General features: G+C 36.8%; 1 protein-coding gene across 2 annotated transcripts in view; it reads right to left on the bottom strand.

The window, feature by feature from the left end:
- PRP40C (pre-mRNA-processing protein 40C) overlaps nucleotides 1-27,179 on the bottom strand; it is a 28,188-nt gene extending 1,009 nt beyond the window's left edge. For both annotated transcript variants that reach the window (XR_015179670.1, XM_086446967.1), the window contains exons 1-16: nucleotides 27,020-27,179; nucleotides 16,685-16,964; nucleotides 16,441-16,590; nucleotides 14,524-15,172; nucleotides 14,087-14,241; nucleotides 13,656-13,693; nucleotides 12,772-12,850; nucleotides 10,936-11,406; nucleotides 9,146-9,229; nucleotides 5,859-5,999; nucleotides 5,612-5,718; nucleotides 4,470-4,593; nucleotides 2,960-3,103; nucleotides 2,338-2,484; nucleotides 1,596-1,718; nucleotides 389-717 (exon numbers count right to left, since the gene is read on the bottom strand). Coding sequence is in view for 1 of the 2 variants with exons in the window: in XM_086446967.1 (XP_086303093.1) it covers nucleotides 397-717; nucleotides 1,596-1,718; nucleotides 2,338-2,484; nucleotides 2,960-3,103; nucleotides 4,470-4,593; nucleotides 5,612-5,718; nucleotides 5,859-5,999; nucleotides 9,146-9,229; nucleotides 10,936-11,406; nucleotides 12,772-12,850; nucleotides 13,656-13,693; nucleotides 14,087-14,241; nucleotides 14,524-15,172; nucleotides 16,441-16,590; nucleotides 16,685-16,957 (3,006 nt within the window). In the remaining variant the exon portion in view is untranslated. The remainder of the gene's footprint in view (nucleotides 1-388; nucleotides 718-1,595; nucleotides 1,719-2,337; nucleotides 2,485-2,959; nucleotides 3,104-4,469; nucleotides 4,594-5,611; nucleotides 5,719-5,858; nucleotides 6,000-9,145; nucleotides 9,230-10,935; nucleotides 11,407-12,771; nucleotides 12,851-13,655; nucleotides 13,694-14,086; nucleotides 14,242-14,523; nucleotides 15,173-16,440; nucleotides 16,591-16,684; nucleotides 16,965-27,019) is intronic.
- Between the last annotated feature and the right edge of the window lie 409 nt (nucleotides 27,180-27,588).

Raw genomic sequence — 27,588 nt, 5'->3', positions numbered from 1 at the left:
GGGCAAAAGCACGTGAAGATATAAACTGGATGAGTGGAGGAGAGAAAGGCGTTCTGATACCATGTTGGAAAACCATTTACCCGAAAAGACCGATCTCTTGGAGAAAGGGAAAACAATGAATATAAGAGGGTCACAGGGCTTGACGAGGGATGACACACCCGAGAGTGGAAAAAAATATACTCCACAACTTTTACATATTTTTAACCATTGACTTATTTATTATTTTAAAAGGGGTGCAATAAGTAAAAGTTGGGGTGGCAATAGCAGCTCCTTAAAATTATCATTTCAGGCGAAACCCCAAATTAGGCGTTGAATTCATAAACGAACCCTGAAATCCAATTAAGCAAATACCAACTTCAAAAAACAATTGAAATGTAAAGTTTCTTACATTGTAAGCTATCGACGGCCATGAGTTCTCCTTGAAACTATTGGTGACCTTCCAGAATCAAGTGAACTTCTACCTATTATTTCTGCATTAGGCTTGTCTTCTGTTGTATGAGATGCCAACTTTTGCTTTCGCTGCAGCTCCTCCGCATGTCGACGCCATAGGGATTCTCTATCTTTTCTCGGCATCTTCGAATATCTAGGATCAGACTTTAGAAGGCGTTTAGCAGTCGACCAAGAAGTAAGAACGGTCTTCCCATCTTCAGTCACTTCGGTAGCTGCTTCTGCAGTTATAATATCAGCTAATAGAGTTTGGAAGTCACGTGCACATCGCTGAAAAGGACAATCAAGCATTAAATTTAAGTTCTTTGAATGTCTATTTAAGTTGGCCGAGAAATTGAAATATTTTGACCAGAGTGACAATTATAGATTCTTTAAGGAATTGATGGAATAGTGGAAATGTGTGAAACTTTAGGACATCATGAAACAAGCATAGAACCTGTCATCAGATTAAAATTAAAATTAAAATAATAGCCGTGATAATCTGACGTCCCCCTCTGACATACGCCCTACAGAACCGTAGACCATTTGCCTCAAGATACACAAGAAAAAAGATTTATGGGTCTACATATCCCAAGGAAAATGGTCCTTGGTTCAGTGTGGGAGCATTAGAAAATCATTATTCATAAATATAACCATATGGTATGTGAAAAATGACGATTGATAACATCTCGTTCATGTTGGTGTGAGTATCGAAGAGTAAAAATTCCCTACTAAAATGATCGTAACCATCAAATTGGAGTCCGACTTTGAAGCGGCCTGGCAGCTTCAAAATTTTGGAGGAACCCTCCTCGCAACACAACACGTAATCTCTTCTGTTTTTATTTCACCCCTATTTTTCGTTAATATTTGGAATACCTCCTTGAAGCCACACGTCATCTAAGCAAGAGGGTTCTACCGAAATTTTAAAGCGGGATGGGCACTTCAAAGTTTTTTCCATCAAATTGTTCCACAAAAAAATGTAAAATAGAAGAGCATGTGATACATGAGAAGGTCACAATTATAGAGATCTTTGAAACCTTATTGCCTCCATTCTAGCTAGGACATTCAAAGAGTGTATACCTTCAATAATTACATGATCAACATGGTGTAATAGCAACAATTCTGATATGGAAATCCTAACAGGTGACATGAAATGGTTGTGGAATTACCTCGTGAAGTGCCTTAATGTGCTCCCGAAAGAGCTTTTCCGTGTCAGCTTGATCTAATTCAGAGTTAATAGCACGCCTTTGGGGATCTTTCTCCAATTTAGGCTTTGATTCAGTCCAAGATGCCTAAAAAATGTATATTCAGGCACAAAAGTTATATTTAATTAACTCAAAGTAGGTACCAACCAGGAAACTAGAAACTTGGGATTCAATTAGATAGTCACAAAAATCGATCAAAAAAATTTAGATAGTCACAAAACTCTCCGAATTTTTCAAAAAAAAAAAATGTAAAATTCTCCAAATTAGGGGTAAACAGATTAAATCGGCAAATTGATTAATTAATTGACTATTCCTCAATTAATCGAGGAACATGGTAATATTTTTATGTTTCACCTCAAAATTTTAATTTTTTACAGGGTTTTTAGAGAGTTTGAAGATGTTGGGTTTTGGCAAGAAACCCAAAAACATATTTCGTATAATCTCCAAAATTTTGCTGACTTTTTCACGAAACTTTCCCGAATTTTTTTCGAACTAACCGAATTGAACCCCCACCGAATAAGTAATACCATTATTAGCCAAATAGGAGATTTAATTTGAAGTAATAGACTTCTAGAGAAGAAGTGTTTGGTGTGAATCCAGTTTTGTGTGAAACCAGAAAAACAGAGGGGTTTTAATGCCATTTCACTAGTGTTTGCATGGTCCACCAAACATCATTCAATTAGCCAAGGTAAGATTTGGAAACTACCTGAGGATCTTTAATTGTTTCTACTAATAAAGCTTGATAAGAAGCAACTGCCTCCTTTCTGCGAACTTTCAATCGCACCCTCTCCATTTCTTGCTCATCTCTTTCTTTCCGCTTCCTCATTTCTCGCTCCCTTTCCTTTAATTTATCCTGATAATCAACGCAAGCATACCAAAATCATGTGTGTTTCCAAAACAAAACAAACAAAAAAACAGTGACATCTAGAACATACTCGCAACAAAGAGCTCATTCCAACATATCTAGCCTTACCAAAAGAGGATCACAAATTGAAAAAAAATTGGGTTGTCCATTATACCATTAACTTGAAACCCTCATTTGACATGGCCAGAAGTTTCAGAAAGAGATTATCTTTCACAAAGATAATCTCAAGCGACCCAACATATAACATCTACACCAATATCTGTCATCATCCAAAAATGAATCCCTTCATCAAATCATTGGAATCACTCTGAAGTGCGTAGATCAATGACCACATGATCATATTGATTGGTTTTGTGCAAACTTTGGAACCTAAGTTTCACATTTAGGTTACCTGGGCATAGTTCGGCATCACCTTGTATAGAACCCATTCCAAACAGTTCAATCGCAAAACATGTTTGCTTACCTGCTCATCCCTTTTGGCTTTTGTCGCTCGTTCAGCTTCCTCTTCTGCAACCCTCAATTCAGATATATACTCGTTAAATAAAATCTCTCGTTCTTCATGCTTGACAGATTTGTATCTGGGGTCATTCCTTAGGCTGTCCTTCACCTGTACCAATAACAAAGGATTAAACATATCCTTTATAAAGATGAATAAATAAGCAATGTAAGGAACATCAAGAGAACAATAACCCATGCATGTGTGCAGCAATGTTGTGAAAATCAAATTAGTTTGTGAAATTGTAAGAATTAGAATTCATACTAAATCTGGATTCAAATGGTTGGACGGGAAGATTCATAAATATTTTTCTTTATGAGCTAAAACAAATGGAATGATACACTCTGTGTAATGACAAAACAATCTATGTACTACAAATACATAGGTCTAAGCTCATAGTCATCTGCACAACAAATCTTTTCTCGAAAAGAAGAATCAAACCCATGTATCATGACTTCAATGTCAGTGTTTTGATAAATTGTAAAATTCGACCAAAATATCGCCCCAGATAAGTGGAGAGAATCCCAATGAACTTCTTTAAAATTATATAGATGAAAAAAATATTGGAGGGGGCCATAGAGAAAAGATCTCTAAAACCTCCAAAGAGTGGTGACGGAAGTATATTTTAAGGGTCATAAATCAAATCAAAGTGTAGTGGAAACATAGCCTAATGCATCACAACAACAAGGATCATGGTGCCACGTCACTAGGGCATGAAATGGGTCACATTCTATTTTGAACACGCCAACCCGAATCTGGAATCAACTAGGATAAGTCACACATCTCATACCTCATTCCATATCCATAGTGTATTATCAATATGAGAGCTTTCAATGTGGTTTTTTCGTAAGTTTTTGGGTCAGGTTGCCTAGACCCAAAAGCGGTCCAAATTAAAGCAGATCTTATTTCAAACATTCAAACCCACTCCACACTAATATTTCATGCCATAACTCTTTGTAAACAATCAATGATATGCAAACCAATCAAATTTGTACAATTGATAAAACAATTCTTGAATGGACCATAACCAAAACTCACCCCCATCGAGTACTGATGATCCAATCAATCCATTTCTTTTGGAATCAATTAAGTAGGTGTAATCTTCTACTAAAATTTCATCACTAAGTCCATTTCTTTTGGAATGAATAATATAGATGAAATTTTTCAAAAATTAATGTGATTTTGATAATGTCAAGAACACAAAATCCTGTTTTGGTCCCCATTTCTCTGAGAACCAAATGGATCAGGAAAAAAAAAAACAAGTTTTCTGAGAACATATGATTTGAAATTTCAAATCCAAAGAAGTTCGTTAGGCTGATGCAACTCATCTTTCTAATGTGCAGAATGTTTTCACATGTAACAAGTAGTTTCAGTACATTTTCCTATGGAGCATCCAGATGCCTTTTAATATGTGTTTGCAAACAATATAAAGAAGATATGTTAAGCCAAACATATGATTTCATACAAAATCACCTACCCTGGACCAACGGGTATTTGTATTTATATCCCCCATGTCACGAAGCATGGACTTGAAACTAGAGGCAGCAGCCGCCCGTATGGCATGAATCTTCTCTTCAGCGGCCTTCTTAATTGGAAGCACCCTGCATACAAATGTGCAAACCTAATATTTACTATTAATGAAAGAAGGCGGAGTAGAAGTGATTCAACACCAAAATTGAGTAGCCATAAATGCCCCCACTTTTATAATTAAATTTAATACAACCAGGATCATTTTGGGGGAAACCCAAGAAATCGCAACCCACGACCGTATAATCACGTTACTCAGTTTTCAAAATTACAAAAGTACACTTTTTTACAATGTAATTTTCATAAATCTTTAATAAATATCTTAAATTACAAATAAACCCTTCTGATACATGTGTGTTTCACATGCCACCTTCTAGTATAATATAACATGAATGGGCAAAGAGGCATTGTAGGCTCTTATCATCATTAAGGCCTTACTCAATAATCGGGGATCCGCTTAAAATACAGTTCAACTCATCAATTTAATGAAACTTATACCTAACAAAGATCTCATTGAACATCACTTCAACAATATCCAAGTCACCTAATGGTGGGGCGGAGGGGGGGTTCCAATGCAGGTCGCTTTCTGACTTGGATAAAAATTGCATAGAAATTTGGCCACTACTGAGTCAAATGACCAGAAATTATACGTAAGTTTAACAACTTCGCTAAGGCATACCACATTCGGTCAAGAAGTTTAAAATCTTTCACCTTCTAATGCCACAGCTGAGACATTTTGGTCTCATAGATGGCCAGAATGAGACATTGGTGGTTTGTCTTGGTGTGATTTAAATGGCTTGAATCAGAGTGGTAAGAAGACATTATTTGACAAGTCCTACAGATCGGTTAGGTCAAACTTGATCCTATTAAATAAATGTAACCAAGAGGGTAGACATTTTCCTAGGCTTTTATATTATTCATTCTGAATAAATAATATGAACAGTTAATTGAATAACTAATATCACTGATAAGGATGATTTTAGTCATGGAAGATCTCCTAGGTTGATTCTATCAAATTATAAGCCCTGAATATGAACAGAAGTGACACATGGTGGCTTCTTCCTTACCACTACGCATTTTAAAATCGCATACCTTTCATTTAACAAAAGCTCTCGATCTTTGCGATCCAAGGTTTCGAATCGTGGGTCATTGCCCCATTTCTTTTTGAAAGATTGGTAGTCAGTTTTATGATCAATATCCTGGCAGGTTCAAAATACTGTCAGTAAGCCATCCAATGTCTTTTAAGTTTCAAACTCAAAACTTACCACATAGAACTTTTTCAGTACCCATCAAAAAAGTAAAAAAGAAAAATTGGTAATTCAATGTAATTTTAAATAACCTCTGAAGCTTCCTCCAACAACTGCTTAAAACCCTCGATCGCAGCCTTCTGAGCTGCCCGTTTTTCCTTGCGCTCTTCTTCAGCCCGTGACCGAACATAATGTTCGAACAAGGATCTACGAGCAGAATAACCCGGAATAGCCTGTGAGATAAAATCATTCCAGTGAGAACAATCCTAACCTTTTCATCCACAAAATATTATCTTAATGTACAAGGGGGATATTGCAGCACACAAGTGCAAAAGCAATACTCAACCTTGAGATGGCATTGAAAGACTTAGAAGCTGAAATAGTACATAATGAGAAGATGCAAAACAGCACCTAAGTAGTAGAGTCAGAAGTAAGTGTCACAAAAAAACGGGCATAATGGACCAGAGGTTAAGAATCCACGATTAAGACCCTCCACATTTGACATGAGCCCGACCAACAAATTGATCGGATGGTTCAAAATGGTGAGCCACATTTTGGATGGCACATTCAATAAGACCTACATAGGACCCTATCCATGACTCAAATGGCTACACATACTATAGTTTGTTGTTAGGTGCTTATGTTAGTATGTGGATGTGTTTCTATACTTTTTGGTGTATAACTGTGCAAGAAAGACATTATTTTCCATGTGCAGTGTTATGAGGGTATACATGTAAAATAGTTGTAAAATCTGTTGTCTCTATGAACATAAAGGCTTGTAGCAAACAATGCCGGATTCCCTAACAAACTGAACATTCATAGAATATCAAGATGGTATGAGAGCCCTTTTTCTGCTGATGTCTGTTTTGGTTTTGTTTGATGTGTTTTTCTTTGATTTCAAGGTTAGGAGAGTTGTTTCCTTGATTTTCCTATTTTGTAGATTTGATGATGACCTGGACGTCCAATTGAGAGATCCTCCTAAAGGAGTTGTTATGTTTTGCTATGGATCACGTCATATCCTCAGATTTTAGATCCATTGGGATGAGATAGATGTTTTTGGCTGTGCGGTTGGACTTTTCCAGAGTAGAACAATCACCCCACCTGTTTGGAAGTCTCTTACACCAACTTATGCCTTAGCTGAGAATGATGCGCGGATCTACCAACTTATTCGAGAGTTAGACTCAGCAAGGAGAGTGTTATGCTTCTGATTGTTCTTTTTTTGGGGTAAGCTTTTTATTGAGTTCAAAAGGGACCTCATGTACTTGATTCCAGATTAGTTACTAATTTTTTCTTTGTAATTAGGTAGGTCTTCTCAACCTCCTTATTTAATAAAATTAAATTCATCAAAACAAGTCAAAAGGGAAGGCCCGCAAGCCACCATAACAGTTGTAAGCACACCAATATTATCTTTTATATCCAACATGCCCATTGAAAATAAGGGGTATGGACAAGATAATGTATGAATCTGTGTAATATTCACTCTTATTGGTCTACCAATGACAGCCAAATATAGGTTTGTATAGGATGGCAAGACTCATCCTTCGATGGTCTCATCTGGAAGATATCCTAAACAGAAAACCAACCAAATTGGACAATCCAAACCATCTATTCAAGCATACCTTTTAACTTGTATAATTCCCTCAATCAGCTCAGAAGATTAGAATCATTTGTAATGGTTGCTTTTTTCGATAAGTAAATTAATTGATGAAAAAAGCATCGAAACACGGGTGGTCGAGAAGAATGACCCAAAGAAAACACAAAAGAAAAATAAGAACAGCTCAAAACAACTAACACATAACTCTCGAAACTATTACAAGACACTTGCAAACAGAAAGTCCTCGAAGAAAAACCCCTTAACTCAGGATAAACTTACACCAAAAGATTATATGCCCTAAAGAGAGAGAGTAACACAATATAAAAAAAGTTCTTTTTCCCTTGAAATGCACATCCATTTCTCTCTTCTTACAAAGATCAACAAATGGCAAAATGCAAAAGCACCACAGTATCTTCCTCCTACCACTAAAGCACGAGGATTGCCAATATTGCAACACTAAGGCTACAAATATAATAAAGGACAAAGATTTATGAAATAATACTAGGAAATGGGACCAGATTATTCTAGAAAATGATGAATAAATAAGAACGGGATCTATTGATTCCCAATCATGTTTACATAAAGAACAGAAATTGGTGCACAAGATACCCAGATACATGACATGACCAATAGTCAATATTCAGTTAAAAGCTGCAGACCATCAGGAAAAAGCCAACCAAGATGCCACTTTAGGACCAAAAATGGCCGACTCTGGGAACAATGAGTGCTGGACTCACAAGACTACAAAGCAGAGTAAAAGGACTTAACAGAGAATGACCCATTGTGACTCCTCATCCAAATTCTGCAATTCTCATTGGACATATTGACAGGTAACGGAAAGATGCAGCAATCGTTGACATGGTTGATTTTACCAGGGCATGGATCCATGTTAGACTGTCGATATTGGATCATGAAGTCATAGACATTCCAAGTTAGTCATGTTTGCAATCTGTAAAACCTAGGAGTTTGGATTTCCTCATGAAAAGGTTGGAACAGATCAATTGCATACGTCCAAAATATTTCCTCAAAAAGCAAACGGTAACAATATTGGCTTCACCTAGTGCCACCATAACACACAAGCTCACAATACAACAAAAATTCCAACAAGAAATTCTTTGTTTTCTTAAAAGAGAAGCCTATTTTTCTAAAAATACAGGTGTTAAACTCAAAAGTGTTGAGTGTTGTGTTATCCGCCTCCACTCCCGGGTGTCATGTGCTCACATATTGTGCCCCAGTTTGACCCATGACCCTCTTATATTCGTAGTTGCACCTTCCCCATCAGATCATCTTTTGGGGTAAATAGTTTGTCAACATGGTATCAAAGTGCTAGGTTCATATATAGGTCACGGGTTCGAGTCTACTCAAGGGGATTTTCCACCCTTATAGGTGAGGGGGAGTGTTGAGTGTTGTGTTATCCGCCTCCGCTACATGGTGTCAAGTGTTCATGTATCGTGCCCCAGTTCGATCCTCTTATATTCATAATTGTGCCTTCCCCATCAGATCGATCTTTTGGGGTAAATGGTTTGTCAACAAAAAGTTTGACGTAAAAGGTTAAAAACTGGAAGAAAAAAAATGCTAGCACCAAAAGTTAAGTTCAACCAATCATCATACTATTATGATTAATGGGGTTGACAAAATATGAAAATATAGATAAAGCAAATTCACCGTGTCACAATGTAGCTAAAAATATATATGGGTCCAACAAACCTGTCAATGTAGTTCCAGTTGTAGGAAAGGCCCAAAATTCCCGTACTAAGAAATTCATAATCTTTAGACTCAACAAACCTTAAAGCGTGGATCAAATACTATCTTCGGCAGTTCCTTCTCCCATTTTGAAAATGGCGCCACTCCACGTTCTTTAAGCATCTCCTAGAAAATTGAAGGGCAAAACAATTGGAAGTTCAGCACCACAAAAAGATAAATTGTCTGCAAAATATGCATTTTATGATATGATACAAACAGTATATGCATCAGAAGCTGAACTTTTCTCGTGAAAAAAAAAAATTACATAGAACTGATGTTAAGAGGTAAATTTATAGTAAACATGACATGTATGCATACACAGAATTTACATAATAGGAGTATAAATATATAAGGCACCAAAGATGATATAAACCGGGTTTCCTCCTGTACTGCCTAAAAATCCGATACATACTGTCAGCAGTTCTATTTTTCTTGATGGGTTCAATAATGTTGGCTACTTTAAAACTGTGGTACCAAGTTGCAATTAACAATTTAAGGAGTTAATTTACAAGTAAGTTTAGTTAGAATAGGGTTATATGTAGACAAGAGTGTTAATTATAGCTCAAATACATGATCACTATGTCGGAAGCATGCTCACAGAGCATGGATAGAGTGAGGCTGTGTGTACTGGGGGGCATGAACACTCATGGAGGGGATAGTCATTTTGGCATACAAGGAGACTTGGGCCAAAATGACCCTACCTGTTTTTTTTTTTTTTTAATTATTTTTTGTGATTGCCCATCAAAGAGGACTGCAACAGATAAAATGTTCATGATGGGACAGCAGGCAAATTTTAGCAAAGAAACCAAAATGTGAAAATTATAGTGTGCATTCCCTTACATGCACCTCATCCTATGCTACCTGAATATGTGTACAGATGAAGAGAATGGGAATGAGTATAAATGATGCCGCCATGCACAACAAAAGACCCATTCATTTTTTCGAAAATATTATTGCATATTGTAATATAAATTCATATCCACAATGGATCAAATACTTGTAACCATGTTGGGTGGCCAAGGGCGTTCCAAGGATCCTACTTCCGAGTAGCATAGGTCATGTGCACATCATGCCCTCTATTGACCATATATATTGTCTATGGGACCCTGTTTTCAGATTTTTTTTAACACTTTCTTCTGGAAAAAATAATTTTGCAAATCATGACCTCCACATATCCATGGGACAGAAAATATAAGAACTTTTTGTCTCCAGCTATTTTTTATAATTGATTATAGGAATTTTTTATGTATGTCTGCTTACATTCTTTCTATATAATCTACTAGCTAAATCATTTATTTAAATATATATATATAGGGGGGGGGGGGGCGGGGGGGGGGCGTTCAAGAGACATATGTAAAAACAATCATTTTTCAAAATATGGGTTAGAAGTTTCGGATTGAGCTGATTTTTTGTGAGGATGATCTATATGATGAGAAGATCATCCTCACAAAAAACCAGCCCGATCTGAAATTTCTACATCCATCAAAGTGGTTTACAAATTATTGGTAAAAAATAGACAGTCCACATTCCAAATCACTTTTGATGGGTCAGAAGGTACAGATCAGGCTGATTTTTTGAGAGGATGATCTTCTCCTCACAAAAATCAGCTCAATCCGAAACTTCTAACCCATATTTTGAAAAATGATTGTTCTTACATATGTTTTTAGTTATGTCCCTTGAACGCTTCCCATGTATATAAGGTATAAATTGCACAGACATATTGATGGATTGATTTTGTGCTCAGCATGACTAGCACTTTGTACCAGTGTTGGACGCTAACACATGTGACTGTGTCTTTGTTAAATAGGATGACTATAAAAAAGCAATGATACCTTGAACTGAATAATACACTCCTCCTTGGTAGGTCCACTGTCCACATCCTCAGAATCAGAAGAGGAGTCTGATATATTCCCATCCCCATTAACATCTTTCTGTTTGTCTTTGCTGTTCTCACCCTGCAAACCCTTGGCTGTAGCATCAACTGCTCTCAATCCATTTGAATCCATCGTGATAGGCCCTGAGGAGGCTGAAAGAGGCGAGGAAGCAACAGGAAGGCCAGAATCCTGCAACTTCTTCTTTATTAAATCCAGTGCAGATGATGAGCCTGATACACCCGAAGGTCTAAGAACTGTGGCATCACGACCACCGGTGTTAAGAGCAGGAGCATTCAAAGTAATAGGACTAGCTACCCTTTCAGGTAACACACTAGCGTTTTGCACTGAAATGGTATTTGCTTTTGAAGGATCCCCATCCTGCTTCTTTCTCAACTCTGTCACCTCAATCGGGATTTGCCAGCTACTAACCTGAATCAGAAAAACAGTCAAACAGGAGTTATCAGAGTAACAGAATATAATTGCCATAGCCAGTAACTCTTTTCCAAGTATTGCCAAGTTCACAAATCCGCTTGTCACTTTTCAAGTGCTTTTTCTTAGCATAAATATAGGAGAGAGAGAGAGAGAGTTATGCTTGTAAATTGAACATAAGTTTTCGGGATCTGCACGTGTTTCCCAAAGTAGTTAAGGGCCTGTTTGAATCTTGGTCAAACTTGGCTTCATCCTTTATGCTGGCTAAAAGATTGTTGTGGTCTCTCCTTCCTTTCGTTGTGTGCTGGGGCATTTGGAAAGAGAGGAATCGTCAAATTTTTTACAGGAAGGAGTCGTCGGAGGTTTTCTGTTTTGTTGGTGTAAGGTCTTTGATGAGTTCAAAGGCATTTTCTTCGAGGACTTTATGGCAGATGGGAGTGGGTTTGAAATCTTTAGCTTGTGTTTTGGGGGGTGTCTCTTGTTTCTGTTTCCCGCCTGTATCTTGTTGGTCATCTGGACCACGATTTGATACGAATTGCATATACCCATCTAGGGGGGCGTTCAATGGCCAACTTTTTGGCAAACTTTTTGGCAAAACATTTTTCAAAACATGAGTTAGAGGTTTTGGAATGGGCTGATTTTTGGTGAGGATGATCTCTACGGTGAGGAGATCATCCTCACCAAAAATCAGCCCATTCCAAAACTTCTAACCCATGTTTACAAGTTGAAAAATCGTGGACCGTCCATTTTTTGTAAACTGTTTTTGATGGTTAGAAGTTTTGGAATGGGCTGATTTTTGGTGAGGATGATCTCTACGAGTTTTGAAAAATGTTTTGCCAAAAAGTTTGCCCTTGAACGCTACCCATCTATCTAAATTAAATGTACGTTTCCTGTGGTCAACGGATATCAGATCAAAAGACTTATGTCCCTATGGCCATTTTGAGGAACTTCTTGATATTCCTAATTGGATACACTCTATATAAACAAGATCTGTCATTCTTTCTCGTTTCTAGTCATATTTTGCCTTGTCAGTTTCGGTTCAGCAGCTCGACCTCCATCTTGATGAAAATTTGCTTCATACTTATTAAGAAGTAAAAAAGATATATGTGCGTTGATTTAATAATATACTTATTATTATTATCTAAGGAATGTATAGTTGCATTAGACGTTTAGTAATCTTAGATCTGACTGCAATAATTGTCCAGAGCTCCACATATCCCATACAACCATTAGATATTTGGACGCTTTGCATCAAATGCTAGTGGATGGAAGTAAAGCATGAAGGCATAATTAGCATGGAAGTCAAGATGAAATGTGCCCCATACTATAAGTAAGGAAAACAATTAATTTTAAGAGGGGGAAAACCTTGGTTTTAGTATTGTAGTAATATTTCTTCCCATCATTTGTGGTGACTAATGCCCAATCTGTACCAGACAACTTCTCCCTGAGCACATAAAAACATTATGCAATTGCAAGAATTAGAATAGTGTAAGATTTCTGAAATTACAAAGATTTCGAGTAAGAACAATGATGCCAGAAGAAAAATCAATTACAGTCGAAATTCCATGAAGTAAGAGAGAATATATAAACGATTCAAGCAACAATTGCCGTTCTCATTCTCAACAGTTATTGATAGTGTGTAAAAGATGATATAATCCTGGGCGACAGTGATATAGAAAGAAAGCTTCAGAAAGCATCATTTTTTGTCTCTTGAGTTATTATATAATTTTTTGGGGTAAGTTTGTGAAGGCTGGAATTAAACCCATCAGTGACCTCATGAGTTTTCCAGCAAAAAGTTGAAGCACTGACATGACACCATTCCTGTATATTTATTTTTTTTCCAAGGTCATTCAGCAATCTACTTCAGACCGACCAAACGAATATCATAGATAGGATGGGAGTTGGTTTCATCTATTATACAGTACCAACGTCGGTAAATGACATGGAGGACTCTTTAGCAAAGAAGGCAAATTTAGAGACATGTTATATCATGTTGTAGCTCTCCCAGAGTAACTCAGTATGTTTTTCTAGCCATTATTCTTCTAACCGTTGTTTTTTCTTTCTATGCTCTCGTATTTCCTTCAATTTTAATTTTAAATTACAAAAATTGAATTGTATTTTTTTTACATTATCAAAAAATAATAAAATACGAGAAATAGAAATAAAGTGTTTGAAGCTACAAGAGAAATCCTCCTCATAAATATTGCTTACAATTAATCAAAAGCCCCGTGAATATATGAAGAGCTTACCATGAAACTGGAGTTGGCTGAACTGTAACTTTGTCCGGCTGCAAAAGAGAACATGAAAAGGAATTTATCATTTCACAATCACCCAAAAAAGAAAGATGTGGTTGATAAGAAAATCATAGAAATAACAGCAAAACAATAAGTTCAAGCATTCTAACACAAAGGAAGGATGTTGATTCTCAACCTCTGGGTTAAAAAAAAAAAGACAGGGTAAACAAAAGAAATTAAATTTATTTTTTAATTGGGGAACAACTGAATGGAAACACTGACACTAAAGAGAAAATGTAGGCTTGACTGCAGAATATACAACAATTATGACCTGACTATCAAATGGATTGCAACAGTTCAATTATTTTGAAGGAAATTTTTAACCTACTCATGCAATTTTGCAGACTATGGCTACACTTAAGATAATAAATCCAGGATGAAACTACCTCCCCCTTAAAATCAGAAGGCTTTTCATATGTGGATTCTCCTGTGACAGCGTTATAGTAGTAAACAGCTCCGGTGTCAGTCTTGTGGGCAGTCCAGGCATCAACTTCTTCGTTACTAGTAATGCCTCCATCACCAACAGATTTTTTTTCAAGGTCTGCAGAATCCCAAGCAAGAATAATAAAAACGTATTATATATAATAAAACACAATGGTGGACCCACCCCCTTCCAAATTTATTATTTTTCCTCTTTCAACCCCCCAAACCCCAAAGAGGATGCTTATACCGTAGGCACGGGCAAACTCTAAATATATATATATATATATATATATATCAAATTGAACGGGACTTAATTATGTGCAACTTTATTTGTCAAAGTACACGTGTGAGCAACATTACTTGATTAATTAAACTCAAAATCTCAAGTTCTCAACCATACCAATTCCTGGAGGTAACTCAGTTTGTATCCCAGAGTTGCTTGCTGACTGACCAGATCCCATAGAAGATGAAGGGTTTCCACTAGGAGGTCCAATGGGAGAAACACCAGGAGGTCTTGAATCGGGCAAAGGAACAGAAGGAAGAACCGTGCCACGCATAGGTAAAGGAAAGGGACCAGGAACTACACCGGGGTATGGTAGAAATGGGGGCCTATGTAAGCCAGCAATCTGTGGGGGCTGCAACCAAAGTCCTTGAGGGGATGGAGCCATAGCAGGGAGAGATGGATACATAGGGTATATCTGTTGATGAATAACTGGGTTTGAAGGAAGAGATGCAGGAGTTGGCATTATGGGTCTCAATACTGTAGAAGATGAAGAGTCCATAACCGTCGACCGGACAGTAACATTAGGGGGCAACGATGCACCTGGAGGTATCCCTGGGGGTCCTGGTGTTCCAGGGGTTAGGGGCATTCCAGGAGGTCGAGAAAAAGATGGGGCAGTAGGCATCCAAACAGTTGATGGATGCAACCTAGGTGTTTGAACAGTCATCGAGGAACTCGAGGTAGTATGGGTAGGCAATGGTGCACTTTGAGTAGTAGATGATGCATGGGCGGTGGTCCCAGCTTCTTGTGCTGCAGCAGCGGGGGTATTCTGCAATCATGGAAAGTAACAAAATGATTTATAAGTGGGATGTGAGCAAGTGAGAGGTCCTATACAATTTAAAAAGTGGCACAATACATAATTAGCTACCCACCATTACACGGAATTTTTTTTAATAAGTCTAATTTTATTGCAGAGAAAGAAGAATGTACAAGGTAGTCGAGGTGACTAACCTAAAAGCAAAGGCAGAAACAATTTAAAAAAAAGCTACCTGGAGCACAATGACTCCCACTAAAAACAAAATCTTCAAAGAAGACGCCTCTGAACTCAGCAAAAAGTTTACACCAAAAAAAAAATGACTCAAGGATCGACAATCTGATATCCTGATCCGAGGCTTCCACTCCTTGAAAGCATCTCTTATTCCTTTCCAACCACAATCCTCACCAGTACATGGAATTGATTCGGATTAAACAACTTTTTTTAAAAACAGTGACAATAACCCACACCAATCAGCTGAACCTAACCATCTAATTAGTTGATTGAGTTTGAATACCACAAATTGCATCAATTAGATTTCAAGAATCACCTGGTTCCACTGCTCTGGAGTTATAGTTCATCCAATAGGTAATCCATGAATTAGAAAATGTGGACTGACATCCAATGTACATATTTGAGGACTATTTGAACTTAGCCACATAATAAGACTCCTTTTGTCTTTGCCTTGCATATCATAAGCTGTAATTAAAATCCTGGCTGTCACACAGCTTTCGGAAGGAAATAGTATGATGGTTTCTTATGATTCCGAGACAGCTTGGTCAAGTTAACAAAAAAACATTTCCAATTCAACCATGCCGAACCTCAAAAACATGAGGCTGAGTCGAACCAGTTTGCACCAAATTTCAGGTCAAAAGACAGCCTTAAGTACGGAGAACTTAATACCTAGGTTAAGCGGTTGAACTCTAGTTAAGGGGGAAACATTAGAATATGTAACAAACATATAGAGTTGAAGGATGGATCATTGTGCAAGGCATCTACTGCAACACGTAATTGAGCGGACCCACAGAAAGAAAACCCCATCGCAATAGTGGGGGCTCCCTTCCGAACAAGCATATTTTTCTATTCAACAACAAGAATGGAAAATATCGGATGGTTGGGATCATCCGATAAGGTCAACAATTGGCCCATGAGAGCTCATAAGTAGGACCCATCAAATGGTAGGTTACCCCCTGCTAGTACATCGTGAATACTGCTGTTCCATCAGTAGATGGTACTTTCATTTTACCTGACATGACTTTACATCTCAAAAATACAAGTCTTACACTGCTAGATTGGAACTGCTGGCCACTAGAGGAGCCAACATTATTATGCGTGATGATGTTGTATGAGAAAGAGGGTCCAGTCACCGAAGACTGACTAGGAACTGGAGGTTGTAGGGCAGTAGCCGATGCTGGCAGATTTGCCTTCATAACCTGTATTAAAACCAACTCGTTAATTATATATAGAGAGAAAGACAAAATAGCTTCATAGATCAGAAATAAAAAAACAAAAAAAACTGCAACTCACAGGAGTAGATGAAGATTGCTGGGAGGTTCCAGCGGCGTTGATAGCCTTGGGAACCACACCATAAGAGAAAGAAGGTGCAGGGACAACATAACCCGGTGTAGTAACAAATTTTGGTAGGACAGATTCTTGAACCAAATCATTTGCATTACCACCTGGACCATTTGAAGTTGATGGACTCACACCTAAAACTGGGGCAGAAGTAGTTGGAGTTGGTGGTGTTGTAGCTGGCACTGAAGATGGCGCATCTTGTGGTAACCATGCTGGTGACGACATCAGTTATCTGCCAAACATATAGTGAACATGATAAACAGGCAAGTCACAAAGATACTAAATAGAGCGACCTGACATCTCTAAAAAATGAAAAATAAATAAAGAAACTTCCTTGATAGAAAAATAAAGTTCTTTACATCTATAAAAAATGTAAAAAATATATATAATAAACAACGTATCTCAAGATTTATATTCCATAAACAACGTATCTCAAGGATGGTTATCCCTCCTTTATCTTCTCTGTTCTTCCACTTCTCAAGAATACCCCAACTTTATTGTCTTTTCTCTTCTACCCTTTTCCAAAAACACCCCTACAACTTTCTATAGTGTTTCCTCTTTTCCCCTTTTCCAATAATACCCTTCCAAATTTACTGTTTTCTTCTTTCACCCCCTAAATCAAGGGCAAACTCTAGAATATATATAAATATCATCTAGGCTTTAGAATAGATTAAGAGTTACTCAATCAGAAGACTCATTACACCAGCATGTCCGACTGTCCCACCTCCCTCCCCAATGACCTGGGCCACACGTATGGCGCAAACAGAAGCCTGAGTCCTGACATGTAATTGATCCCACCAGGCAGATGGCAAATTTTAATTCAATCATCCAACCTATAGACTTCTCATAGCCATTGAAGACATATTTTTCCAACTATCTCAATGAGTGTGGTAGTTTGAATGGTTAGGATCGTAAAATGAAGATAAGTCTTGAACAATGATATCCATCTAAGTGGGGACCATCACTTGATGTGTCCTAAAACTTTTGCACGTCAAAAAGGTTCTAACTAGGGTTGGCAACCGATCAGTTTGATACCGGATAAATGCCAAACCGTCACCGATTTGAAATATCTAGCTTGCAATCCAAATCCAATCGGATCAATGAATTTTTAAACTGAATCCGATCCATTTAACATTCCAATCGATCCGATCCAAACACCACAATTTTTTATTTATTTTTTTAAAAAGAAATTAGAGGTTTGAGGTGGAGATCGAAGAAGATGGGGGTCTGGGGCATTTTAGGTCAGGTAGAGAGGGAGGGAGAGAGAAGGAGAGAGATTCATACCTGGATCTCAGTATTGATCGTGTTATTGACTCGACCGCAAAGGAATGAGAAGAGGTTGTGACCTTGGGATCTATGGAACTTTTCAATTAGGGTTTTCAGGTCCAAGAGGTAGGCGAAAAGGATGGAGAGATTTGGGTCATAAGAGAGAATGTTGTATGTTTCAATTTCAAGCCCTAACAAAGCGTTAATGGTGGATGAGTTTGGAACCATCTTTTCCATGATCTTCAGCTTCAAGAAGAGCTATAGGGTATGTTTGATTGCATGGAAAGTGACTTTCCATGGAATTTGAAATCCATGGAAAAATAGTAGTGAAAAATAGGTAGGGTTGGAAAATCAAATTCTATTGTTTGATTGTACTTGGATAAAATCATGGAAAAATTATATGAGGAAAAAGAAGAAGAAGAAGGAGAGGAGGAGGAGGACAAAGAACATGAGAGGAGAGGGAGAGGAAGAAGAAGATGAAGAGGGAGGGAGGGAGGGAGGGAGGGAGGGAGGGGGGAGGATGTGGTGGTGGTGGTGGTGGTGACGGTGCTAAGTGAGGAAGATGATGGGAGAACGTGGTGGTGGTGGCGACGGAGGAGGTGAGGGATGGAGATAGAGACGGTGGCCGGAGATGGTGATGACGGCGATGGCAACTACTATGGTGATGGTGATGACGGTGATGGTGACGACGGTGAGGTTAGTGTGATGATGGTGGTGGTGGTAATGGTAGTGGTAGGGAAGAAGAAGATATGAATGAGAAGGAATTGAGGATGGAAAATTTGAGTAGATTTCACTTTCTCACCCAAAAGTCCATCAAAACATAGATTTCACTTTCCCACCCATTTTGATTGAGGTGGAAAATGAACTTGGGTGGAAAAGTGAAATCCATGTTTCGATGGACTTTTGGTGGACTTTTTGATTGAGGTGGAAAATGAATTTTCATTTCCATGTGCAATCAAACACTTGAAAATTATCATTTTCCATGGAAATTGATTTTCCACCCTATTTTCCATGTGCAATCAAACATACCCGTAATGGAATCCCAAAATCACAACCATGGAGAGAGAGAGAGTCTTGGGAGAGGTTGAGAAGATGGGTTTAGAGGTTGACTATAGACTATAGATAAGATGAGTTTGGGAAAACAACAGATCGGGAAAGAGAGAGAGTTTTGGGAAGGTTGAGAAGATGGGTTTGGAGGTCGACTATAGAGTGTAGATAACGATGGGTTTGGGAAAAAACATGTGTTTTTATAATGTATTCAGAGCAGATTTGATTAGAGTTGATCCGAAACCGATTCGAAAATAATCGGATCTGTAGTTACTAATCTCAATCCGATCCAAAAATCCCAAATTTAGATCCGAATCCAATTTTTTTGGATTGGAATGAATCGGATATCGAATAAAACTCAGATCATTGCCAACCCTAGTTCTGAAACGTGGTGGGGGTGGGGGAATGATAAAAGAGATTTTAACTCCCGTACACATGCATTCATCCTGAATAGATAAAATCGAATAATGATATTGTGAAATTTCTAAGGTCTGAATCCAAGCATGCATCCATTTGTATGAAGTGAACAAGAGGATAAATAAAATCACTGACCGCAATACTATAAATTAGCATATCATTGCAAGAAGCGAATATATACCAGGTAGCCATTTCTAGAAAGGTACAAGTAAGTCAGGATTTTGACCATTATACATTCAGTTAAAAATACCTTCTATTGTTTTGAAAGCAATAGAAAAATACTGGCAAAATAAAGACTTATTTGAGTGTGTATAATCCGATACTCGTCTTAAGTTTGAACCTAAAAAAATTCACAGCAGCAAAGAGAGGACAGAGTAAGTTTTATCGGGCCAAATTGTAAAATTTGGCCCTAGAGTTTATATATATAATCAATCTCTATGCATATATGTCTCACTCCTTTTTAAAAGTGATTTTTTTTTTCTTTTCAAAATGGTAGCTTTCAATTTTATAAACTTGATTGCAGTAAAATGCTTTTACTAGAAATGCCAAGATCCTCACATCTATAATCCATATAAATTACTATTTATTTTATAAGCTTGTTTTAAAACATTTTATTTGAATATAAAAATTACTATTAAACTTTTTCCTAATATGTATTTGGAGACTTGATTTTTACAAATTTACCCTTTTAATAGTTTTCTATTACTTCTATCTTAAGAACTCTTATTATTCAAAAAAGAAAGAAAACTCTATTATCCATAAAAAAAAACAAGGCCATACATAAGTAACATGTGCACCACATTGTTATTTTAAAGTTGCCTACTTTGACAACCATAAAAATGGATGGCATACTAGGTAATGTGTATGGTGCTAGAATATCCAGTTATTTTTCTTTTCTCCTTTTATATTGAGTTGTATCTGCTTCATTTGCATGGTTAATTGATGGAATTTAAAGAAGTCCACTTTTGGTTAAATCCTCTTGATTCCATCAACGGGAAGCAATAAGGGATGACCATCCTACTAAGAATTTTAGTGAAGAGATGCATATATAGAGATCTATCAAAAAAGATGCATATGGAGATTGACAGAATTGGTCCATTGACAACAAGTGGAACGAGATACAACTTGTAGTGTGAGAATTCATGATTCTATTGTCAGTTGAAGGTTCTCACTCCTTCTTCACCAGAAAGTTGTACATTGTTCCACATTGTTTTCAATGGACCAATTCTATCAATCTCCAAATGAGTCTCTTCACTGAAAAACAGAGTAGGATGGTCATCCTTAGAGCGTTCCATTGAAAGACTCAACAGAATTTAACCAAAATTGGACTTGCAGCACTTTCTTTAGAAAAGGAATATTGGTCTTAACAGAAGGTTTATCATCAGTTAATAGGCTTTTCAAGTGATAAATGCATTCATCTTTCGTGGTAGAGGTAGAGAAATCATTTTTGCCTCCCGTACAGTCGAATTTCAGGTAGACACTGTCATTACTGCATGTGGTATTAGAAATGAGAGGGCTTTATTGCTTATGGGTATGACAGATAAATGGTTTTTTTTATTATGGGTATCTTCGATTTTGAATAAACATTACAGTTTGTAGATTAAAAGGAGGAGCTGGAGCATCTTTGTAGGTCTATATGTGATCAATTTTTATCTGAATTTGTATGATTTTCTAATGTTTTTTAAGTTGTATATTTCTAATGTTTCCCAGCCATGTAAGAAATTTGGAGATTGTTTTTTAAGTTGTATATTTCTAGAAATCTGAGTGCTACATAGATTTCCTATTGCTGTATTATGGTTCATTCTCTTTTCTATTTTGACATTTGTTTTGGGCTTTTTTTCCACTCTACGGGTTGTTAAGTATATTTCATTTGTCTAAACGAAAATTTTCTTCCATATTAATTGTTGTATTCTATAATATTCTTTTCCAATTTTGAAGTTTGTTTTGGGTGTGATTTTTGACTGCATGGGTCGTCAAGTAGATTTCATTTGTTGATGTAAGTGATGGAAGGAGCAGTTTTGTGTGCATAAGGTTTCTTTTATGAGATTTGAGGAGAGAGTGTGCTACATTCAACTATTGGGTGAGATGAGTGCGTTGTTTCTGCCAATCTGTCTGCCTCTCTCCTTTTGTTTTGATTATTTTGTAACAAAAAAATTCAAGCAGGATTTAATTGAATTGGGAGAGGCTTTTCCCTCTTTTTTAGTGCTCACATTGGAATGTTCTCGAGACCATTTTTTTTATTCATATTCTTTCTATATGTTGTATTATATTTCATGAATAAAGAACTGAAATTAATTGATTGCATTTGCTTCCTTTCTTTTCAAGATACACAGTTATGCTACAGCTATGCTAGATTGCCACTATTGTCTCAACTCCTTTATCACCCATTTAATCTGGATTTTAAAGCACTGAAAATTAGTTTGAAACATTTTTCCTAAGCAATGTGACCGTGGTCTGGATGACCCTCGACTCAACCAATTGCACATAGGACTTTCCGAGGGGGCGGTGCATGTGACTGTGGGATTAGCCTCACCCAAAGCGTGGGGAGAACCACAATAAGCCTAAAAAAAGATACCCTAGAGAGTATGACACATTATTCTGTACCTCTATACCACTGTTGTTTTCTCCAAACTTTTACGTCCAAATCTAATGGCGTCATCCCTTGAGCCTTCTCTAAAATCTCTTTGTTCTTACTTGAACAATTATTTTGATGTTAAGAAAATCTGCATGCTCGCAGACATTTGAGGTTCATTCATCTTTCTTTTTTTGATAGGTAAAGATAATTTCATGCAAGAAAAACGGAGGTCAAGAAGACCACCCGAAAGAAAGCAATATAAACCTACAAAGGCTGCAACAGCCAAAGAGCAGGAATTACCTCATACTTACATTACACACCCTCTCCCACCTAACAAGGAAATCTTCAGAAAAAATTCCCCTAAATTCCTTAAACCTCTTACACCAAAAGAATAACAAAGCTAACCCCTCCAAGACAAGCTCACAATCACATTGTGCCGCTTGAAGACATTGTGTAAATCTTGCCAAACTATCAAACTCCGAATCATTGAAAGAACGTCTAAACCCAAAGTCCCAACCAATCCCTTCCCCCTCTCTATGAATAAAATAAGAGATAAATTCTCCTTTTTTCGAGGAGAGGTCGTATAACTACAGGAATAGAAGGTACAAAGCCCGATCTCCACACCACCAATCCTCCCAAAACCTCACTCTGTCGCCCTGCCCTGCTTTAAATTTCACCATCTTACGAAACATCGGGAGTCTCCTCATAATGCCTTTCCACACTCCACACCCGTAGAGGTTCATTCATCTTAAAATTTGCAAATGATATCAAGGATGCAAGGTCCCCTAATTATAGCACTTAGGCCGAATTACATCTTTTGATTTTTCTGTTGGTATCATTCAACTGTTCATTTAGTGTATCAAGTTGATCTAATTCACTCTGTGTGGGTTGACATTCAGCCACTCATTAACACTATAGTTAATTTGAAGTGAAGATTTTGTGCTATTGCCTACTAACAACTGTGTAATAAGCTCGTTGTGTGTTTGTCTTTGGTTATCCATTAGAGGTAATGTCATACAACATAGAAATTTACTAGTCTTTCTATTATTTTGCTATGTTTTTGTAGGATAAGGTTGTGGACAAGTCTCGTGAGAGAACCATCCACACCAAAGACTTGGAGGATTCTATTGCAGTGGTGAGGTCAATGAAAGAATATGGCCCACCATTGCTAATGAAATGATTAAGGACATTAAGAGATCTTTAATTATCATGTCAACATCACAATCACAAAGAGGGTAAGCTTTTAAAAAAATAATGTCAGTATGCAATCCAACTTTTTCTCAGTCACGTTAAACATTGCATTGCTTATTCTCTTGTTTTTTAGGAGTTGTTTCTCCACCCATCTATAGTTCATAACAGTTCAATATAGTCGTGTTCCTGCTATTGCCTTAACCACACCGATTTTACCAATTGGCACTTGAAAATCAATCTGATAGGTGATTCTTAAACGTTGGATTTGAATAGTCCAGAGGTGAAATTATGAAAAGGAATTAGGACCAAACCCATGATAAAAATGTTAAATTTTGAATGGTTAAAGATAACCTAAAAGCTGATTTTTAGGGTATACATTCACCAAGAGGTGGGCCACGTATTCAATGTATCATATAGCAAACATTACGTTCCATGTGGAAAATAGGTGTGATCAACATAGGGGACAAGTATTAGTAACGAAGACTTACCTCATTAGTAGTCAAAAGTAATTTTTTGGTAGATAGTGTTATTTAATGATTTGCTCCTTTGAGACTTCCATCTGAAGTGTACTTACTGCTTTTTTGAGAAATCATAGAAAGGTAAGAAATGGGTCCCATTTTTTTTAATAAAAAAAACTTTGTTTTGAATTTACCTCTAACAAGTTACTGCACCAATTTTGTGGGCCATGTAAACAGTCCTCCTGGATCCAATCGCATCAATTTGTGGGTTGTAGTCTTAATACTTAGCTTGCAGTCATTCTTGATGTGTGTTAGATCTCTTAAGCTCTTGCTTAATATCCCTATATTGTAAACGCCATTATCTATTATGCAGATTTGTTGTGTTTGAACTATGGTATAATTCATTACACAATAGGTTGAAAATGACATAGACCACATTTGTGCAAAATCCTGACATGATAAACAATCTTTGTTCATCTTGAAACCAATCTTTGCTCCCTTGTGCCTTTTCTCATACTTAGTAAAGGTTGTGATTTAGCTTTAGGGTTTTGCTTACTATCCCTATATTGTAAACGTCATTATCTATTATGCAGATTTGTTGTATTTGAACTATGGTATAATTCATTACACAATAGGTTGAAAATGACATAGACCACATTTGTGCAAAATCCCGACATGATAAACAATCTTTGTTCATCTTGAAACCAATCTTTGCTCCCTTGTGCCTTTTCTCATACTTAATAAAGGTTATGATTTAGCTTTAGGATTTTGCTTATTTGCAACCTAAAACCCTCAAATCCTATCTACAAGCCCTAGAAGCCAAACCAGAGTTTTAAAAAAAAGAAAAAAGAGGGAAAGATGGGGATCATGTTCAAGACTGTTGAGACCCTCAAAGCCGTGCACTAACATGAACTACTAACTACCAACCTCTAGTCATTGATTGCTATTCACTGATCACTAATCACTAATCACTAATCCATAACCATTAAAAATAACAAATATGATCACTGGTTAATGGTTGAAGGTTAGTATTTAGTTGTTTACTAGCAATGACCAATGTTGTGGTTAGCTGAATTTAGTTACTGATTGATTAATAGGTAGTGCTTAGTTGTTAGTATGTAGTGCTTAGATGCTAATAGATAGTGCTTAGTGGTTAATAGGTATTTTGACTGGATAATAGGCAGTTTAGTTTCGATAACAACGTCATTATCAGTAACATATTCTTAAAGATCATAAAGAATGTTAAGAGTGTTCAACTATAATGGACATGCCAGATTCATCGACCAAAAAAAGGGGTATCAGACATCTTTCATGTCTTCTTTCTATAAAATCAGAGAGTGTCTTTTAGTATCTAATCTATTCTTGTCTTGTCTACTTCATGATGATCTTAACCAAAGAGAAAGTGATCACCATGATCATACACACAAGAAACTCTGCCCATTTCTCTCCAATACTACGGAGGTATTTCATAGTCAATGTTAAAAATCCTACTATGAATGAGTCTAAAAGACACATTCTATCATGGGAGATAAATAAGAAAAACAAACACTAGAAACCACAGATGATGGAAATCGCCATCAAAAACCGACCTGTTGTCTGAAAATTGTCTATATCCTTCATGAATGCAAGCAACATTCTAAGGATTGTAGGTTTCCAATCCTCCACATTAATATAGAACTTGATTAATGTAAGAAACTTTTCAAACCAGCTTTTTATGTCGTCGTAAAATCCAAACATACAAGCAAGGGAATCGAATGTTGTGACCCCAATCACCAAGATTATTTCCACAAGTTTGAGTTTTGAGCTAATTGTAATTAAAACACACCCAAAAAAAAATCCAAAAACTAGCCAAAATCTTCAACCCCAATACAACTTTCTTCCCCATACTTCGTTGTTCGACCTTGGGCTCGATAACATTTCTGGCATGAACATCATCATTAGCAATAGGCTCGACCTCAGTCCCTACTGCTAACAATGATGTTCATGCCAGAAGTGTTATCGAACCTGAGGTCGAACAACAATGGGGAGGAAAGTTGTATTAGGGTTGAAGATTTCAACCAATTTTTTTTTATTTATTTATTTTTTGAGTGTTTTAATTACAATTAACTTGAAATTCAAACTTGTGGAAATAATCTTGGTGATTGGGGTCGCAACATTCGTTTCCCTTGCTTGTATGTTTGGGTTTTACGACGACATAAAAAGCTGGTTTGAAAAGTATCTTACATTAATCAAGTTCTATATTGATGTGAAGGATTGGAAACCTACAATCCTTAGAATGTTGCTTGCATTCATGAAGGAGACAACAGGTCAGTTTCTGATGGCGATTTCTATCATATACGGTTTCTCGTGTTTGTTTTTCTCATTTATCTCGCATGATACAATGAGTCTTTTAGACCCATTCATAGTAGGATTTTTAACATTGACTATGAAATACCTCCATAGTATTGGAAAGAAATGGGGTGGAGTTTCTTGTGTGTATGATCATGGTGATCACTTTCTCTTTGGTTAAGATCACCATGAAGCAGACAAGACAAGAATACCCTTCCAAATTTATTGTTTCTCCTCTTTCACCCCCTAAACCCCCAAAGAGGCAGGCAAACTCTAGTGTGAACTAAGTGGTGAGTCTTTACTTAATTTTTCTACACCTATCCTCCTTATTTTTCTCTAAAAAATTAAAACATTAAAACCCAAAGTCATACTACCCTCTTCTGCTCCACCAATTTTTACAATCTTCTAGTCCCTAACTTGTTGAAAATCATTCCAACTGTAAATCCTTTCCCTGAACCCTATGTTTCCAACACATAAAACCTTCAAATCCAACAACCCATACCCTTTATTGGGTCTACAATGTAAGACCTAAATTCTTTGTTCAACCCACCAAAATTAAACCCTAGGTCTTCTTAAATCAACTTGGTATCATAGCTTTTTTGCTACATCACGATATTTTTAAACAACCAAAACCATAGAAATAAAAAAGAAAATACATCTTTGGAAATTTATAAGGATTCATCCATATCTATTACTTATGGTTGTTGCATTGTTATTCTAGTGAGAACTATACTACTTTGCACGTGTTGACATTGCAACTGAGGTAACAGAAACAACACTCTAATACGCCATGTTTGAATTTCAAGTTTTGTAACAAAAAAAAAGATTAGCTTTTGGATTTCTTCTTTTCCAGGAGTTTCAACCGTGCCCTGGAACTAAGTTTGTGATGTAAACTTTATTTTTATTTTTTTAATTTAGTGAGGAAAAAAAACTGATTCGACATAGAGATAGTAGAATCAAAATGAACCGTACAGAGGAGAGGAAAGGAGAGGAAGAGAGACTAACCTGATTGTGAAGATAAAGAGATACAAAGATCGTGTTTCCTTCGCTTAAGGAGGCTTTTTGTATCGAGAGCTCCACTAAACAGGCGAGTGTGCGAGATGGTTCACAGTTAGGTTTCTTTAGTTGAAAAAGGTGAGGGTGCGCTTGTTCTATGTGACCTTTTATGCCAGAAATTAAGAAGAGTGGATGGAGAGGGAGATGGTTCGGGCTGGCCCGATGGGCTTTGGGGTTCGGATCCTGTTCAATTATTTGCGTCGCTCCAGCTATCAATTCTCACTTTGATGTTTTAATGTTTTGGGGTAAATCCTTCTTTAATCCCCACTCTCAAAAATTCCCTATTCGTGAACATTCACATTCTATCCATCATATCTTGTCAAGTATTTTTAATTTCTTGAATAATTATTACTCATATATGTCTTCAAAAACAAATATTAGAGTAGAATATTTGTGAGTATTGCAATTAGTAGACAATAATATTGTAATAATGAAAAATAAATAAATATCGTTATAATTATATAATTAATCTAAAACCTTCATAGTATAAAGAAACTTCAATAATTAAAAACATATAT

Source organism: Akebia trifoliata, chromosome 7 (genome assembly GCF_017979445.1).
Source record: "Akebia trifoliata isolate Shusen 1 chromosome 7, ASM1797944v1, whole genome shotgun sequence".
In the NCBI taxonomy this organism is placed as follows: domain Eukaryota; kingdom Viridiplantae; phylum Streptophyta; class Magnoliopsida; order Ranunculales; family Lardizabalaceae; genus Akebia; species Akebia trifoliata.
Note: the sequence above shows the minus strand (reverse complement) of the source record. Positions and strands in the feature narration are given on the sequence as shown.